Source organism: Apodemus sylvaticus, chromosome X (genome assembly GCF_947179515.1).
Source record: "Apodemus sylvaticus chromosome X, mApoSyl1.1, whole genome shotgun sequence".
Lineage (NCBI taxonomy): Eukaryota > Metazoa > Chordata > Mammalia > Rodentia > Muridae > Apodemus > Apodemus sylvaticus.
In genome coordinates, this window is record NC_067495.1 from 127,293,286 (window position 1) to 127,312,192 (window position 18,907).

The 18,907-nt window shown below is 48.6% G+C and overlaps 2 protein-coding genes across 5 annotated transcripts in view; one reads left to right on the forward strand and one right to left on the reverse strand.

Moving 5' to 3' along the window:
• Positions 1 to 4,822: 4,822 nt before the first annotated feature.
• The window catches only part of Bcorl1 (BCL6 corepressor like 1), a 65,603-nt gene continuing 51,518 nt past the window's right edge, over positions 4,823 to 18,907 (forward strand). Inside the window, exons 1-2 of one of the 4 annotated variants that reach the window (XM_052170889.1) lie at positions 4,823 to 4,943; positions 6,252 to 6,336. The gene's annotated coding sequence lies outside the window, so the exon portion shown is untranslated. Of the gene's footprint in view, positions 4,944 to 5,565; positions 5,703 to 6,251; positions 6,337 to 7,200; positions 7,365 to 7,414; positions 7,493 to 18,907 lie in introns of those variants that run through there. The other 3 variants (XM_052170890.1, XM_052170891.1, XM_052170892.1) reach the window with 3 other exon arrangements.
• LOC127674675 (proline-rich protein 2-like) lies at positions 8,604 to 9,206 on the reverse strand. The gene has a single exon (XM_052170333.1). It carries the CDS (start codon positions 9,204 to 9,206, stop codon positions 8,604 to 8,606), a length of 603 nt encoding a protein of 200 aa, XP_052026293.1.

Here is an 18,907-nt window from a genome sequence, read left to right on the forward strand (position 1 = left end):
GCTGAATTTGGGTCCTCTGCAAAAGTAGCATGCACTCCTAATTGCTGAGCCATCACTCTAAGCCCCATCTTTTATCTTTAGCACTATGTGTTTTTAGGTGTGTTTTGTGAGTTTTTAATTTTTTTGTTTGTTTGCTTGTTTATGTTTGGAGACAGGGTTTCTCCGTGCAGCCCAGGCTGTTCTGTCAACTTTGTAGACCAGACTGGCCTTGAATTCAGAAATCCACCTGCTTCTTTCTGCCTCTGAGTGCTGAGATCAAAGAAAGAAAGGTATGTACCACTAAGCCCAGCAGGTGTTTTTTTTTTCTGACACTATCTCTAGCTCAGATGGGGGCAATACATTCCTGCTTCAACCTCCTGAATGTTGGGATCACAAAGCTGCGCTACAAGGTTTAGCTTGATTAAGAACCATGTTAAATCTGGATTAAATGTACATGCCTTTAACCAGACCACTTGGGAGGCAGAGGCAGGAGGTTCTCTGTGAGTTAGAAGCCAGCCTGTTCTACACACTGAGTTCAAGACCAAGCAGGATGACACAATGAGACTTTATTTCAACAGCAACAATAAAAACAAACGAACAAACAAGACCCATTTTGTTAATCTAGTTTTAGGGAAGATGGGGAATGCTTTAATCTCTGCATTTGGAGGGCAGAGGCAGGCAGGTCTGTGAGTTCGAGGCCAGCCTAGCCTACACAGTGGCCAAACAGGACCTGTACAGTGAGATTGTCTCAAAACAAACAAACAAAACCAACAAAATAAAACAAAAAACAAAGAACCCACAACTTGTTTTAGGGGTAATGGGGAGTGGTAAGTGGATTGCTTGCTTGCCCTGGCAAGGCCTCTGAGGTGATCTTAGCCTTCTTCCCCATTTTCCCCACTGTGGTAACAAAATCTAGAAAGTTGGTTACAGAGCTAACTTTAACCAGACATGCTGTCTCACTGTTTCGGCTAGGGGCGCTGAGAGGGTAGAGGCCAGGCCTTCCTCAGGCGGGTTCCAGGTTTGTCCATTCCATGCAGCCCTCGGGGCCTGCTCCTGGAGGAAGTCTGCAAGCCTTAAGCTTGCTTGCACCTGGCTTTGTTATTTGTTACTTGCCGAGATTTGCAAATGACAAATAGGGTAAGGAAGCCTCCCCAATCCCACCGGCCCCTGGAACATAAAACAGACCGGGATGGAATGCTGGATGAGAACGAATGTGAAACATGGGCAGAACATACTTTGGAGAGAAAGGAGGACGAAGAGAAGGAAGAGTGAAATACTGAAGAACACTGATACATCAACACCCACTAAGGCTTCTTCTGTCCCTTTCCCTTCCTTGATCCCCTTCAACCAGGGTGACTTAGAATGAACTGTTGTGCTGTCCTGAGACACCGCTTTTTGCACTGGACTCCATCTTCAATTGGCTGAGGTGCTCAACAGGAAGGGGCAACCAGAAGCTCCCGTTTTTGCTTCGTTCTGATAATTCTAAAAATCTCAATCAGTAGGATTCTTTTTTTGTCATATGGCTATGCTGTTTTACTAGAGAGACAAGGCTTTTGATTGCAGAACAAAGCAGAGAATTAACATAATTATCCTTGTGGATTTAGTCCAAGGTTGGTTTGGAGCCTGAATTACCCAGGGACCCTCAGAAGCCCTGCTTTGTCTGCTTAAGCATCAGGAGGGCAGGGCCCAGGCTGGTATTGTTCCTAGGTCTCTGTGCCACACCTAGGTAGCCTGTGGGGGGTCACTGCTGATAATGACTCTTGCATGAGTGCAGCGGCTTACAGTGCCCATAGGTTGTCTCTGTGAAGATAATACAGCATGCACATTGGTTTCTGTATTTTAGAGATGGGGGAAGGGAGACATAATAAAGTACATGAATCAGACTGGGGCTACTTCTTGGTCAAATATTAGGGTTTGCTTGAACCACCGCTACTTATCAACCAGCTAGGGCTTGGCTCTGGTTTTTAGACTTCTCCTAAACAATCTTCTTTATATTGTACCCACATCTCTGAGTGTCCTGACCCTCTCCGAGTGTCTGGTTCAGTAGATGTTAGGCATGGCAGAATTGAGAAAGTCAATTTTCCCGAAAAAGGCTGTTTTGGCATTTAACAAAAGTGTTGTAATATACTGAACAGAACTATGGATGTGGGGTCAGGACTATTGGAATTCCTGGCTCCGAAACTCACTCTGTGACCTTGAGCAAGCCACTAGTAGAGGCTTAAGAGACTCAGTTTCCTCAATAACAGAACCAAGAACTGTAGTGAGAAACAAATAGAATCACATAAGGGCATTGTAAACAGTCTGATGCTATACAAAGGTAAGGTATTTTTATTATGGTTATGTTATGGTGCTAGCCTCAAATAAAATAATCATTGTTATCTACCTTTAAAGGTTTCCCACAGCTCTCCCCACACTGATCCTTGGTTCCCCATCATCTCCTGTAGGGCAGGAAGTCTGGCCTCCAACAGGAAAGGACTCAAAAAAAAAAAAAAAAAAGCTCCAGGTTTACCCAGGGAACAACCGTCTTTCCCCCAAACTTTATTCCGCCAGATAAATGATGCAGCCAAATGGTAAGAGACAGACTAGTGAAAACTGATGTGTTTAAAAATCCATTTCAGAGCCGGGTGGTGGCGGCGCACGCCTTTAACCCCAGCACTCTGGGAGGTAGAGGCAGGCAGATTTCTGATTTCGAGGCCAGCCTGGTCTACAGAGTGAGTTCCAGGACAGCCAGGGCTACACAGAGAAACCCTGTCTCTAAAAAACCAAAAAAAAAAAAAAAAAAAAAAAAAAAAATCCATTTCCGTTTCAAAATGAGTAACCCTAAGGTCCTAAGTAAGGCCTTAAGAGTAGTACCAATTTAGTAATTACCAGAATAATTAAAATCAGCAAAGACAGGCAACTTAAAGCAGGGTCTGCAATAGCAAGCCACATGGAGGTGATTTCCCTGTTAAGCAACGTATATTGAGTTCATATGTTGATTAATTCAAACATATTTCTGAATCGTCATTTTTGCTTGATGCAAAACATTTTTTAAATGTGTGTGTGTGTGTGTGTGTGTATATACATTGGAGGGTAGTGTGGCCAAGCAAAATAACTAGTAAGGAGATGCCCAAAGCAAACTAATAGGATGACCCTACTGTATCTACATTGCTCAGTGTTGAGAGTGTGGAGGACAGGCGATCGGGGTACTAACACTAACAGCAGATCTCGACAATAGCAAAACCAATCGAGCCTTAGCTGCTCTCATACACAGACTGGGTGAGGGAAACAACAGGCAGGTCTCAACTGCCATCCATGAAGACTTCACAAAGAAGAAGAAACACCTCCTCCGTCTCTCTCTCTCTCTTTCTTGTTGATTTTTTGGATTTGTTTTTTTTTTTTGTTTTTTGTTTTTTGTTTTTTTTGAGACAGGGTTTCTCTGTGTAGCCCTGGCTGTCCTGGAGCTCACTCTGTAGACCAGGCTGGCCTCGAACTCAGAAATCTGCCTGCCTCTGTCTCCCAGAGTGCTGGGATTACAGGCGTGCACCCTGCTAACACTCCCTATCTCAAAGATGGAACCTCTGGGCCTAGAGGGGTGAGAACGGGAGTTAGAGGTGGGGTAGGGTGAAGAGAAAGACATTAATCCTGTAGGGTTTCCTTCTAGTTCCAATGACCCTCTCTGGCTTCCTTAGCATAGATAAATATATACTAAATAATATCAATATGTCTGGACATAGAGATTATTTTTCCAAGTTCCTGTTATTTCACATTCTGTTTAGAATCCTCTAGGAACTGTTGGGCATGTCTCCTGATATCCTCTGGGTAGAGACAATACCTTGGAAGTCCTCACCACCAGATCAGGATTGGAGCTGCTAAGAAACAACCCAAGAGTGAGGGCGAGTCAGCCAGCAGCTTCACCTCCGCAAAGCCTCTCTCCTTGAAGTTAATGTAAAGTCATCAGAGTTTTCGAACGTGGACCACAAGCTTCTAAGCCCTTCAAGTCCCTGGGATGGCCGGCGATATAAACACAGGAAGGATTTATTCCCTTGGCCTGGCAGGCGGTCGTTAGGGTAAAGGGGAAGGGTCAGGGGACTCAGATTGGTGTCTCAAGAGCCCAGAGGAAAAGCAGGCAGAAACCAAGCCCTCGGTCCTTCTAGGCAGGTTTTCCTCTGCAAAGTCTTGCAAGCTTCCCTCTTTATAGACCTTTCGTTCCTTCCTCCCTCCGGTCTCCCCGCCAACCCAGATGCCTCCACACCCAAGCAAGTGATATCCACTGAGGGTGACCCAAGGTTTTGGCAGCCTAGGAGGTTTGCCACGAAGAGTGGGCCGAGCGGGAGTCGCAAGGCGAGGCGGTGAGGACCTGGCATTTTTTTTCTTGCCCTAGCACCTGTCCCACTTCAGCGCCCGGGCTAGGGCTGCGCCTGAGCGCGGCCTCGGTGCTGGAGCGCCAGAACCACGCGCGGAGGTCGCCAAGGGTGGGGAAGTGGGGGGGCCCCGGAGGAAGGGCGGGGTGTCTGGCGGGGGGCGTTCCCCTCAGGCGAGACCCCCGCCCTCCTACATAGACCGAGTCAAAAAAAAAAAAAAGAAAGAAAAGAAAAAAAAACCGGGGAGAGCGTGTTACACATCAACCAGGAGCGAAAACGATCGCTCTCCGACCCCGAACGGCGTTGCAGCACCCCCCCTCCTGGAGCGGAGGGCTGGCTGGGGAAGGTGGCTCCGTTCTTCCCCCGTGGCCAGTGCGGGGTCTGCGGCTGCCCAACGAGGTTCCGGCTTCCCCGGGGCTGGTAGGGGGGAGCCCCGAGAACTGCAGGCCCGCCCCCTTCTTCCTCCTCCTTCCCCTCCTCCCCCACGTGTCCTCCGGGAGCCCAGCGGCCTGATCCCAGCACCCCCCTCCCTGCCACCTCCCTCCTACTCCCGCTTCGCCCGCTTCCCGGGCGGTGTGGAGAAGAGCAAAGTTGCGACAGCAGCCAGGGGGCTCTGCCCAGGTGAAGGGGGCGCTGTGACGGGGGCGGGAACGGCGTGGCCCTGCGGCGGGGGTTGGGGGGGGAGGATAAAGAAACTTGCTTTTCGCAGCCCCCACCCTGCGCGGGTTCGGGTCTTGCGTGAACCGAGCCCTCGTGGAGACGCTGCAACGTCGCCAGGACCGAGGCCGGCACCCAGAGCCGGACCCAGATCTGGACCGCGCGCTCCGGCGAGCTGCCGAGGGCAGGCAGGCCGGCACCCGGGCAAGGGCGGGGTGGGTGACCGTGCACCGGACCGAACCGCGGACTCCGGCGGCGTGGGCGCGGGACGAACCGGGACCGGGCCGAGTTGGGTGGCGAAGTAGGACGTGGATTCGGGGGGCGGGGCGCAGCGGGAGGGGGGAGAGCAGGCCCGGCCCGGCTGGCCTGGGCGTGGGGGCGGGGGGCGAGTTCGGGGCACTTGCTGGGCTCTGGACCGAGCGCTAGGGCGGGGCGGCGCTAGGGGCTGGGCCCGGTCGGGAGGAGAGGGCGAGGGGAGGGAGGGCAGGGGGTGGAGTAGGGGCGTGGAGTTGCAAGCGGGGTCTGGCCTCGGCCGGGGGCGAAGGTAGATCTGCGGGGCCGAAAGCGGAGGAGGGAGGGAGGCCCGAGGCAGCGCGGCGGCGGCGGCAGCGGCGGCGGCGGCGGCGGCGGCGGCGAAGGCCAGCTTCCGCGGAGTTTGTGCCCGGGCTTCCTAGCTGGGCTCCGGTCGCCTCTCGCGCACAAATGGGGTTAGGGGACTGACTGGTAAGCAACTCCCAGTGTTGGACGGGCTTCCCTGGCGATTCCCGGAAAACCGAGGGAAGTCGCCGTCTGCAATATGCCGCACCCCCCCCCCCCCACCTCTTAGCATCTGGATTCTGATCTTCGGGGACGACGGACCCTTCCCCACCACAATCCTTCCACTCTTCTAGCACCCCTTCCGTTTCCCTCTTTTCCTTGGCATAGTGGTATGCTTTTGAGGGGTGGAAGGCGTCGAGGGTTGCACTTTCCTTCCCTTGGGGACAGCCTAGTTTGTGTTTTATTCCTGCCAGGTAACGTTGCCTGGAATGGTGTGGACCTTGGGGTTTAGATAATTTAAGCCTCCCCCCCCCCCCAAGCTCTTTCGATGACTTTTAAGAAAAGGGACGGATCCCCTGGATTTTCATGACCAGAACGGGGTTTGAGGACTGGGACTTACTCTTCCGCTTACTTCCAGAACCAACCTCGTTCCTATGAACCATTTCTGTGGGGACTCGAACGTGGAGGGTGGGATACGGGAGCATTAATGTGCATTGCTTCTCTGTCTTCCCACAGGACCAGCGTGGCGAAGGACAGCTAGTGTAGTGTCAGAGGAAAAGTAGACACTAGTCCAACTACGGCCGCCCCCACTAATACTTCGGTAAGGGAGACACCACTAAGGGGGATGCTGGTGTGTTGGGGCCCAGTATAAGAGTACGGGTAGGTAGTCACCCCCAGAGGACTCTTTCCTGGTGGGGAAAGGCGAGCCCCTGCTTCAGGGAGGGGAAGGGTTCTGGGGAAGGAGATGGAGGGTGGCGACGACGGAGGGGGGGTGCGGGAAGAATGGAAGAGTCACACCCTGCTTGCAAGGGGAGCCTCCCTTAGGCTCCTGGGAAAAGGGACTGAATACGTGTGCTCTGTGGTACCAGGGCAGGGGAGATCTGGGGATGGTTCAAAGAGTGATTTGCACACTGGTCTGGCACTAGTGGCCTGAGAAAGTCAAGTCGGGGCATAAGGTGGAGAACGTTGGAAGGAACGTAGACAACCAACCCTCTGGCCTCAGTGCCCAGATCATTTCCCTTCCTCAACCTCCCTCCTAAGGGGCATGGGGTGAGGGGCGTGGAGCTCTTGGAGCCCCATGGATTGAATGCCTCCGCCTTTCTTGGGAGTCTATCATTTTTGCCCAGCTTGCTACAGCTACCACTGCCTCCTTCTCTGGAATCTGCTCGGTTCTCTCTGCGATCCCCTCCTCCTCCTCCCCCTCCCTCCTCCTCCTCCTTCCCCCTCCCCTCCCAGTGTCACCGGGGCTGCTTGGCTCTGCCCCCTTCGCCGCCGCTTGCTCCCAGCTTTAGTCCCTCCTTCTCTTGCTTGCTCCCTCCCTTCGCCTCCTCCTCCCCATCCCCCCCCTCGCCTAGGCCGCATTCTGGGAGTTGTAGTCTCTTGCAGCGCCGGCTGGCGCCGCCCGCGAACAAGGCTGGACTCGACTTCCCGTCGAGCTCTGCGACCGGCACCCACTCCACCAGGCTTCGCTCACACACACAGACACACACACACCGCTCTCCCCCTCACTCTTTCGCTCGCCGCGGCGCTGCCAGTGTGTGGCTCTGTCTCTCCTCCGCTTTGCTGAGCCCTCCCTTCTTCCTCTCAGTTCCTAGAGTCCGACCGCCGCCGCCTTGAGAGGAGAAGGAGGTCGGTAGCGATAAGGGGCGGAGGGGGGCATCGGATGCCGGCAGTGTTAGGCGGGTGGTGGTTCTAAGAGGGTGAGAGGGAGCTCGGGTGGCGGCCTTAGCCTCCCTGCGGAGCCGACCCGGGAACAGGTGCGTCTTTTTTCTCTCTTCCCCAGCCCCTCCACCCCTTTCGACTCCCCGGCTTTTTCCTATTCCCCCACCCGCTTCTTTCTATCCTAAGCCTTTCCCCAACCCTGTCCGTCCCTCTTCCTTTAGCTTCTCAGCTTGCCCCCCGGGGGCGCCGTCCTCTTCGTGTCCCCGGACGTAGAGCTCTCAGGAGCTCTCTCTGTCCTCGCCCCTCCCTTCGGGACAGCTCCCCTCCACGTCTCACCTTCGTACCCCATCCCAGACCTGCCCTATCCCCCTTCTCGACCTCCTTCTCTTTTAGCCAGGTGAGACTTGTTCACCAGGATCCAAGACAGTCTTCCCCTCGGCTGGGCGGGGGTCTCCATGGAAACGGGGGTCTGTAGATCCTGGGTGGGGGGGGGAACCCTAGGAATTACCCCTCTACAGAAAAGGAGGTGGAGGCTATGGTCTTGGAAGTACCTGGCCCCAAACCCTGATCCGAGGATCCGACGATCCGAAGGGAACCTGGCCAACAGGGCAGGGCGAAAAGGGGCTTGTTATTTTGGGGGGGGGGGTGTCCGTGACGAAGTGTTGAAGAGACCGGGAGAAAATGCCCTCCAACCTTAGAGGTGGAGGTGCGACGGGTGCTCTCTCAGGGGTGCTTTCTCCTCTTTTCTGGGGTGCAGGAACCGTGGGGTAAGGGGTACCCCTAGGTGGCGGTGGGGCCTGGGTTCGGGAGTGGGAGTGCTGTGATGGGGGCAGGGGTAATTATCCGAGTCCCTGGAAAAAAGGCGGGGGATGACTTCGGAGCTCCCAGGCTCCGCTGCCCTCGCTGTAGGGGCGGGGGCTACCGGGGCTAGGCGAGGCGGGGAAGGTGCTCAAATTGAAGAAGGATGAGATGGGGGCAATTCATACTGGCCCCGGCAAGCCTGGTGGGAGACCCAGCTGGCTTGTAAGCCCTCAACCCGCTTCGCGCCAGGCCTGGAGACTAGGGGTCTGGGAGGAAAGCAGAGGGCTGGAAAGGAGGGAGGCTCCGGTTACGGGGCCGGATTTCGGGATCAGGGGCAATCCCCTGGCCCTTGGAAAGGGAGGGAGAGGGATGGCCGCGAACCCCACAGGGTTCCCCCACCCTGCTTCATAAGGGGCGTGAGGAATGGACAGCAGGCCCCGCGGAGGTGGATTCAAGCGGATCGTGGCCAGGGAGTGGGGGGGGGTTAGTGGTGGTCTTCGGGGGGAGTAGTCCGGCGGCGGGGCGGGCGGGCGGGGCGTGGGGCTCCGGCGGGCGGCGGGGCGGGGCCCGGGCGGCGCTGCTGCCGCTGCCGCCGCCGCCGCCGCTGCTGCTCCTGCTGGGGCCGCCGCCACCGTTGCTGCCGCCGTCGCCGCCGCGGCTTCTGGGCGGGGAACCGAGGCCAAAGAGAGTCCCGTGCCGGGGCAGAGGGCGCAGGCAGCGCACGGTGGGGAGGGGGGCTTTCTGCGGGCGGGGGCAGGCTGGGGGTGGAGTCCCCGACGGGGGGCGGTACGAGCTAGGACGACGAAGAAGAGGAGCCCCGGGGGCCCGGTGCGTGGAGGACGAGGTGCTGGGAGAAGGAAGGGGGGGTGGGTCCCGCGACGGGCCTCGTGGGCTTGGCTCCCGGAGGTTCTGCTTCGGGACGAAGCCTTGCGGGGGCGCCCAGAGGCCAGGAAAGGGATAGAGGGGTGAACTGGACGGTGGAGGGGGCCCTCCTCGCTGGGGTCCCATGGAGAGGAAGGCTGGGCCAGAGGGACGTCCGGGCAAGGCTGGGAGGAGTCGGCCGCGCCAAGGCTGGGGTTTTCGTGTTCTACGGGTGCAGGAGATTGTTGTATCGAAAGATGTGGTCGAGGGGAAAGGCGGGAGGGAAGCACGCTGCAAACCCAGGAGGCCCAACACCACAGGCCGTTGGGGGTGCCCTTCTGTTCCGCTCAAGCTTCCCCTCTCCTCCCCATTAGAAGCACTGTGTTTTTGTTGCATTGTTTTGAAAATTTCAAGGTTGCCTGATCAAACTGTCGACGTGGTGATACTTTCTTCTTCTCGCTGTTTTCTCGAGTAGACAGTAAGGGCAGGCTTCACTTGACGAGCATTCTTCTAGCCCAGCGTTTTGGGGGCTCTGTGCATGCATGTGCGAAGGGGGCTTGTAAAGCAAGGCACAGACGAATATTCTCAAGGCGATTTGGAGGTCGTCCCTATGACACTGGGTAGAGGGCAGTTGCAGATAGCTTTGGTCAGACTTCTGGGGTACACTTGAAGCCTTCAAGTGTTAGTCCCATGCCTCTTTCAACTTAGAAGACTGTTTCTCAGAATTACACTGCAGAAACGTTTCATGGGGAAAGAAATGGGGCATGAATTTGGAGTTGGGAGTTGATTAGGTTCATAATAAAATTCTAAGCATGGATGGGAGTTACCATTTTAATGGTCAGCTAGTGCTGTTCTGTTTAGTATGTCTTGTCCTTGAATGTTGGTAGCAAGGGGAGACTGTGGGTGGCATAGTTAAAGCTAAGTTTGGGCAGAGTTTTAGAGTTGAGTGGGATGTCACCTGGTGGTACTGAAGATGACAGTCTGTAGGAAAGAAACTTACAAGATTCCACTGGGGATTAAAGGAGATAATCCCATTCCAAGAATCACCCAGAGGCTCCAAAAGGAAGTGAAAGGTTGAGAAGGAACCTGTAAAATTTTGACAGAAGCAAAAGTAGCAAGCCAAATGGAGGCAGCCACAGGGGATGCCATGAGCCAAGTTAAAAGAATCCAAAGTTCCATTATGCACTTGAGGATTGTCGTGGGCATCTTGAGTAGTTCATTTGGATATTGGTAGCAGGTAGTCTTTGCACCTGAGGAGATTATCTTGCGGTGGATCTGGGAGACAGGAGCCACAGGGCTAGACACAAAAGCTCACTAAAATGGACTTTGTTAGCGGATTTTTACGCTAACACACTTAAGTGCAGGCATTAATGAAGAGAGGCACTCGGAAGAAATAAAATATACTCTTGTGGGTATGGACTAATCAAGGGAAAGTCACTCTTAAACTGACTTTTGAAAGTCTGACTCTTGATGAGCACAGACCTTTAATCCCAGTACTCAGTGGGCAGAGGCAGGTGAATCTCTTGAGTTAAAGCCCAGCTTGGTCTACAGAGTAAGTTCCAGGATGGCTAGGGCTACACAGAGAAACCCTGTCTTGAAACCCTCTGAATCTCTTACTAGCTTTGCAGGGACAGTATGTAGGTTCCTTTTCATTCTGACTCTGAGATGAAGAGAGCCTAGGTGATACAGGAAGGGAAGGGATGCAGAAGTCTGGCTTGGATAGACTAGTTCTGTAAAACAGCAACAAGGAAGGGATGACTAATTGTTGGGATAGGGCAGGAGAAAGCTAAGTGAGTCCTAGCCAGCTTTGCTGTTGGAGTCAAGTTTTCAAAGTAGGGAGAAGTTGTAGGAGAAATAGGGCTGTAGCAAGGGCACTCTTCTGGATCTGGCTTTTTTTTTTTTTTTTTTTTATTTGCCAGGACTGGTAGAGAGGATGTGTGGTATCCTGGAGATTCCTTCCTTCCTTCCTTCCTTTTCCTTTTTTGTTTTTTTTTTCTTTGTCTTTGAGACAGGGTTTCTCTGTGTGGCCCTGGCTGTCCTGGAACTCACTCTGTAGATCAGGCTGGCCTCCAACTCAGAAATCTACCTGCCTCTGCCTCCCAAGTGCTGGGATTAAAGGTGTGTGCCACCAACTCCCGGCTTGTTTTGCTTTTTGTGTGCGTGTGTGTGTGTGTGTGTGTGTGTGTGTGTGTGTGTGTGTGTGTGATATCTCCTTTGGTTTCTTTCTTTTTTTTTTTCTTTTTTTTATTCGATATATTTTTTATTTACATTTCAAATGATTTCCCCTTTTCTAGCCCCCCACTCCCCGAAAGTCCCGTAAGCCCCCTTCTCTCCCCCTGTTCTCCCACCCACCCCTTCCCACTTCCCCGTTCTGGTATTGCCGAATACTGCTTCACTGAGTCTTTCCAGAACAAGGGGCCACTCCTCTTTTCTTCTTGTACCTCATTTGATGTGTGGATTATGTTTTGGGTATTCCAGTTTTCTACGTTAATGTCCACTTATTAGTGAGTGCATACCATGATTGATCTTTTGAGACTGGGTTACCTCACTTAGAATGATGTTCTCTAGCTCCATCCATTTGCCTAAGAATTTCATGAATGAGACAGGGTTTCTCCTTGTAGCTGTCCTGGAACTCAGTCTGTAGATCAGGCTTGCCTCAACTCAGAAATCCACCTACCTCTACCTCCTAAGTGCTGGGATTAAAGGCCTTGTGGTGTGTCACCACTGCCCAGCTAGATCCCTTTCTTTCTTACTGGCTTAGACGCTCTTGGGAAGCAAAGGAGGTTTCTCTGGGGGTGTATATCTGAGCCGTGTTCATGATGCAGTTCACTACCCAGGCAAGTAAATGCTTGGTGAAGGTGGCAGAGGATCTCAAGCCATGATTAATCTGTGCTGTGAGCTTTAGGGAGGAGCTTTGCTGAGAGAAACAGAATCATAGGGCAAAGGAGTTTTACCACCAGAAAGAAGGAAAGCAAAAGAAGTCAGGAGGAGGGGACCATTGGGCAGTGAATGGGGGAACATGAAGATGAGCATCATTGTTCCCATGTGAGGTCTAAGGAGAAAGCAGTAAGTTGAAACCTCCAGGGTAATGTTTTCCAAAGAAAGTTTGAAGAACCCTTGGGGCTCTTTACAGTTCAGTACTGGAATTGCTAAGGCTGGAGTAAAAAAGAAGATCTTGGATAGAAATAGGCTAGGAAGAAACTGGCATTTAGAAAGAAATATAAATATATTTATCCATAAAGAAGGAGAAGTAGTATCCATATTAAGAATTTAAAATGTACAATATGGACTGGGCCTGTAAAATGCTTGCCTGGAACATGTGATGGCCTGAGTTGAAGCCTTAGCATTGAAACAGAAAAAAAAAATACCTAGCTGGGCAGTGGTGGCACACACCTGTGATCCCACTACTTTGGGAGGCAGAGGCAGGCGGATTTCTGAGTTCGAGGTCAGCCTCGTCTACAGAGTGAGTTCCAGGACAGCCAGGTCTATACAGAGAAACCCTGTCTTGAAAAAAACCAAATCCAAAAAACAAAACAAAACAAAAAACAAACAAACAAAAAAAAAAAAACCAACCCTACATTGTAAAAGAAAAGGAGACAAAGAATTACAGTAGAGAGGCATTTAGATGCTGGTCAAATCTGGGATTGAGGAGTGTAAAGATTAATTTTTGATAGCCACTACTGTGGGAGGATCCAAGAAACAGAATAGCTGGAATTAAACTGAAACATTTCTTAGGCAATCCGGATGAATATAAAGATTCTGAATGGGAAAGGGGAGTCTGTCCCAAATGAATGGAGAATAGGAGAAAGTGGGAATACACCAGTTTTTCCAGTCTGTAAGCTAGAGGAATCCTAGATATAAGGAGGTAAGCGATAGGAATTCCAGAGCAAACAAACAGGTTAAAGAACAGGAACCTGAGAGCCTTGGGCCAGAACTGAACGATCCAGTTAAGGGCACCAAAAAGAGACTAATCAGGATTTGACTGGACTACGCTTACACTGGTTTGTGAATTCTAGGTGGAGCTATCTGGGATGAATTGGGTCGGCTGTTAGATGTATAGAGCTTTCCTGGGGTCAACTAGCCTCTGCGAAGCCATGCAGGACTTCCGTGTTAAATTTGGATGGGAACATGAACACTAGAGGGGAATGGAGAAACTAGGGAGAATGAAACTTGTTACTAATTGGACAGGAAGGGGGTGAAAACACTGATGTCTGTGTGGAGGAAGGGAGGGCACTTCGATCAGAGGTAGGTTATTAGAAAGGAAATTTCTTAATGTTAGCATTGGAAGTCAGTCCGAGTTTGTGTCTGCTTGAATCTTTAGTGCCAAGATAGCTAAAGAGGGAGGAAATAAGTAATCTACCTTTCTGTCACTAGGGGATTCTAGGGCAGTATTTTATATGAGCTCTTTATATGAGCCAGGCATTATTCATGCCAGTCTGTAAAATGTAGGAAATCATCCTCTTTCTAAATAATATCCTTTCCTGCTGTTCATAACTTTAAAATGGTCTTTTATGTTAAAAATGTTCTCTTAGTGAACTAAAGTTGTGTTCTGGTCAAGACCAAAACCTAACGCTGTTTCTGCCTCCAAAATTCCAGTAAGCTCTTGCAGTATTTTTTTTTTTTAAAGCAGAAGCAACTCTTTCCTCATAAAGCATATAACAATTGATCATTTTTTTAGCAGAGTAAGTGTAGATTTGTTAAGGAACAATGAGAAAAACTTCGGAGTATGTGTATATGGGGGGAGGGGCAGGGAACAATACCCTGGTAGGTTGACTATTTATTCTGGTGTGTGTATGTATATGTTTGGGGGGGGGGCGGAGGAAGGCTATACAGATCAGACTGGCCTTGAACTCACAGAGATCTGCCTGCTTCTGCCTCTGCCTTCCAAGTGCTTGGATAAGAATGGGTGCTACTATGCCTACCCCCTTTTTAAAGAAAACTGCAGGTCTAGTGTCAAGGTTGTGTTTTCCCCTTTGTTGGTAGATGAATTGTGATGAAGTCGGAAGATGTGGCTTGTTATTTGTAAAATGCAGTGATTTTCAGATTTCCCCAGTAGAGGTAAATAAGGCAAGATGTGGCTTTATTTGGATTTAAGGATTTTTAACTTGGGCTAAAGATTTGGGAAGGACTGAATTCTCTGTACCAGCAGCTTTGGGTTTGAGGCATTGTTACTATCTTCTAAGAAACAAAATTTGCTTACCTCATTACTAAGATATATCTTAGTGTTGATTTCATTTAAAGGTACAGTGGAATTTTGCCAATGCAAGGGTATGAGGACACCAAGGAGATCTTTATTTTTCTGAGTTCTGTGAAATGTATAATACACAGATATGATCCCAGGGAGGAGAGTGACTGAGTGCTTGGATCTCTGAGACGGTTGAATATATTTTCACATGAAGAGTCTTCACTCAGTTGAACTTGGTTCTGCCCAGGTGGGCTTGCAGCCTAACTAATCTCCTTTGGAGACAGAGCTGTATCCAGTCCTTGTTCTTCAACTTCCTAATAGTATGGCAGGAAAAAAAGTCACTAACTTTCTTGAGCCTCAGTGTTCTCATCTAGACTAGGGAGATGATACTAATATCATGGGATGGTTAGAATTCTATAAAATAAAATGAATATAGGAACTGCTAAGGTATTTAACAAATGGAATATATTTTTAGAACTAAAATTTCTTGTGTCTTATGACATTACTTACTATATACAAAGCAGAATGAAACCAAAAATTCATTCTGCTACCCACCCCTCACATCTTAGCCCTTTGTGTTTTTTCTCTATAATTCTTTTTTTATTAGTAGACATTCAGGGTTTATTGCATGGTAGGAAGTAATACCTTAACACAATGCTGCATCTGCCTCATGTGGATTTGGTAGCTGGCTTTTACAGTTGTGCCATGACACTGCCCATTCTTTCTGGACAGAAACTGAAGTCTGCATATCCCATTGAACCCTTAAGGGATCTTTTGCACCAGAGGTATCAAGTTCCCTGAAGCTGCGTGATGTGGGTGCTGGGAACTTAGCTAGGGTTCTCTGTAAGGACAATATATACTTTTAACCACCGAGCCATGTCTCCAGCCCCAAATATTGCTTTCAGTAAAGGACTGCTGTGTTGGTGTTTTATGGCTAGTTAAGCTTTCTAGCTATCTCTGGCAATGCTACGGAAGCTGATAGAACCTGGAGCTGATGTGCTTCGATGATAAAGATACTCATCAATGATTGAATGAGAGAGAATAATACTGAAGAAACCTCTGGGTTCCCCAAACCAAACTTTCTGGGCAAAGGAAAAACAGTGGCCTTCAAAGTAGATCTCTTCTCTGCAGCTGGAGTGGACTTTGGTGTCAACAGTTTGGGTCTCTGTTGCCAATACAGGGAGAGACTGAGGACAGGCCACTTGAAAACAGCAGATTGGCTGACAAATTATCAGTTTTCTGTTTGACTTAGAAAATGCATTATTATCTACCTGTCCTCTACTCCTGAGATTTACCTGCCTATTTTTATTCTGTTTAGGCAAATATTATGGCTGTTCCCTGAGCACACATCTACTGGTAGTCCATAAGTCACCTGGGTTTTAAAGGTAGCTGTGGATGCAGCACACAGAGATAGTCGGGAGTCGATTTTATTATTTTGCTTGGCGCAATTTTCGTTGAGTTCTGTGTTTCTCCTTATAGTAGAAATAAAGCAGGAATAGAGTTGAAGTGAGAGCAAGCCAGTAAAAGAAAGACTTGCATGCAGTGCTGTTTTGTTTTGTTTATTTGGTGTGTGTGCGTGCACGTGAATGAACATGTGTGTACACGTGCATGACAGCTTGCAGGAGTTGGCGCTCTCCTCCCACCATGTGGGTCCCAGAGATTAAATTCAGGTCATGAGGCTTGGTTGCAAGTGCATCTCACTGGCCATGTTTTGTTTTGCTTTTGAGACAAGGTCTCATTGTATTGCTCAGGCTAGTCTTGAACTTGTGGGTTCAAGTGATCTTCCTGCCTCAGTCTCCTGAGTGACTGGGACTGCAGGTATGCAGCATTGCGCCAGACTTAAATATTTCTACTTGGGTACCTGGTCTCTGTATGATATAGAAAAAGGGTGGATTTCTCTAGTAGTTTATTTTAGCAAGCTATTTATTGAGCCTACATTGTGTGCCTTATATTATGCTCGACCTTATTGGAAGGGGGCTAGTAAATCTATGGATGGGTAGTAGAATGAGTCATATGGAGTTTGCATACTGTGTAATGAGAGGGATAAAAATAAAATAATAGCTTCAAATGAATTATATCCATAATCTATGTAGTCATAGCAGAGTCTCATCTTCAGATAAAAGAACAGAAAAAGTAATCTGATAATGGTGTCTCCAAATATTCATGTGCATTTATGATCTAGGAGAGGTTTACAGAAGCAAAACTTAGATGAGGAGGAATCTTCTTTACATGGAAAAGTCCATATCATAAGTACAGTATACTAAATGTTTTCAGGGTCCTGCTGAAGACCAAGATGGAGGAAAGCCAGCTCTTATTTTTGGATTAACAGAAATTAGAAATCTCACAAAATGTTTCTATCTACGGAGACGCCTTGCTGAAGTTAGCTTTGCTGATTGATTTCATAATACTGTAATACTGACTTAAGTTTTGTAGGTATCTGTGACATGTAGAAATTGCACAAAAACTTTTAAAGGATTTATCCCCTCTCTTTCTCTCTGTCTCTGTTTGCCTCTGTATGTGTATATATGAGTGCAATGGTGTGTGTGTGTGTGTGCATGTGTGTGTACATGTGTGCAGTGCCTACAGAGAACAGAAAAATCGTTGGACTCCCTTGAGATGTAGTTACCAGGCAGTTGTGAGCCACTTGACATAGGTACTGAGAACCAAACTCCAGTCCTCTGGAAGAGCAGAGCAGGGAGTATTCTTAACTGCTAAGTCATCTTTCTAGCCCCAGCTGTATAAAATCTTATAGCTGGATCCTAACTATAGTATAAAGTTATTAATACAATGACATTTTTTTCTTAATATAATGATATATTTTTTGTAAATAGAGCAAATCAGTTTCTTTTACTATGGGAAAAGAAAATGAATAATATTTGAATAGTAAGGGGAAAAATCAAAGCAGAGTATAGATAAACTAAAGCAATCTGATGGCATGAAAATGTAAGTAAACCATGAAAACTTTTCTTTTGGTTCACTTCATCCTCAAAATATATTACCTCTGGTCTCTGCAAGTGCTTCTGTGTTATACTCAGTTCTCAATTGGCAATACATTCTTGAGGTGGCTGGGAAATGGAGAAGGGCAGTGTTTTTTTTGTTTTTTTGAGATAGGGTTTCTCTGTAAGTTCCGGCTGTGCTGGAACTTAGTCTCTAGACCAGGCTGGCCTCGAACTCAGATATCCACCTGCCTCTGCCTCTCAAGTGCTGGGATTAAAGGCGTGCACCGCCACTGCCCAGCTTGGAGAAAGGCAGTGTGCTCTTAAGGTTTCTACCACAGATTAGGCTGAGGGTCCTGTAATACATCACTGTTCCAGGTGATGGAACAGTGGTTAGAGGGCTCTAATACTGCTGTTATCTGATTACATTCATCTTCTTTCTCCTCTTCTTCCACTTTTCCTTTTTGAGACGGGGTCTCACTATGTGTTACAAGCTGTCTCTGAACCAACTGCATAGCCCAGGCTAGCATGAAACTAAGGATCCCCCTGCCTAACCTTCCTAAGTTCTAGGTTTATACTTTCACACCTACGTCATGAATAGATTATGGATGTTACTAAATATCAAGTCACCTCTAAAAACATGGTGTTTAGCACCTACAGTAGTGAAGAGATCAAAAGGGTGTATACAATAGTTAGAATTCCATGTTAGTGTTCTCAGGAGCTCTGTGGAAAATCGTAAGCCTTGACCATCTAGTTACTGAGGTGACTGTCCAGCCTCCCAAGGTAACTACTTTGGAGGTAACTAAATTCATCAAATGAGTAAGCTCTCATGTGTTTAATAGACAGTTAACATTCCTTTGTATCCAGTCTCATAAATGTTTATAGGCACATGTTTTAAGCATGGTAGTAACCAAGGAGTCTATGAAGATATCCATGCTAGAATCATATACAGGTAATTTCTTAGTCTTCTTGTTAAATACAAGAATTATATCTTGGAAGAGAATGGAGTATCCCTTAAGTCTGATCTTGTATGATAAACACTAGTGGAAATATTCAGAGTAAGAGAAAGAAAAAACAAACTTAAGTGAGCCAGAAAATGTTAGAATAGATTTAGTTAGATAAAATGGACAGTAAAAAAAAAGGTGTTACATTCTTGAGTAGATTGTTTCTGGTTGATCCTTGTGGTGTGTGTGTGTGCGCGCGCACGCTATCACATGGTGGTAGAAGAACCTGGTCTGTATGATGGAAAGCACAGAAAAGCAATTGGGACATTTCCATGTCACTCAAATTTCAGGGATGATAGGTGATTAGTAGCTACAGAAGATGAGGGGATATAGGTATGGGGGGGGGGCAGGTAGCAGAATACAAGAATGTTCATCCATGGGAAATCACTAAACCAGAACATTTTCAATGAAGGAAAACATTCTCATTGGGGTTAAAGTTTGGGGTATGTAATTAAATAGGGGAACACAAGTGTTAATATCCTGTTCAATACACAAAGAAGGAGGCAGAAAAGTGATGCTGCTTTTCCCAAAGTGAGCTGGTAGGGTAACCTTTCCTTTGCCTTTTTAAAGTTTGCTTCTTATAGGAGTATTACCCAAAGTTCTGCATTTCTATCAGAACAGTAGGACCCAAAGTTTCTTCATTAGTCACCACTGGCCCAACCCTCCTCCTTAAACTGTCTACTGGCCACACCTATAATCTCAAGGACAGATTTAGGGCCAGAC

Bases quoted from the DNA above. Each gene is read 5' to 3' on its own strand.
- LOC127674675 (XM_052170333.1), bottom strand. From the start codon at position 9,206: ATGGGACCCCAGCGAGGAGGGCCCCCTCCACCGTCCAGTTCACCCCTC.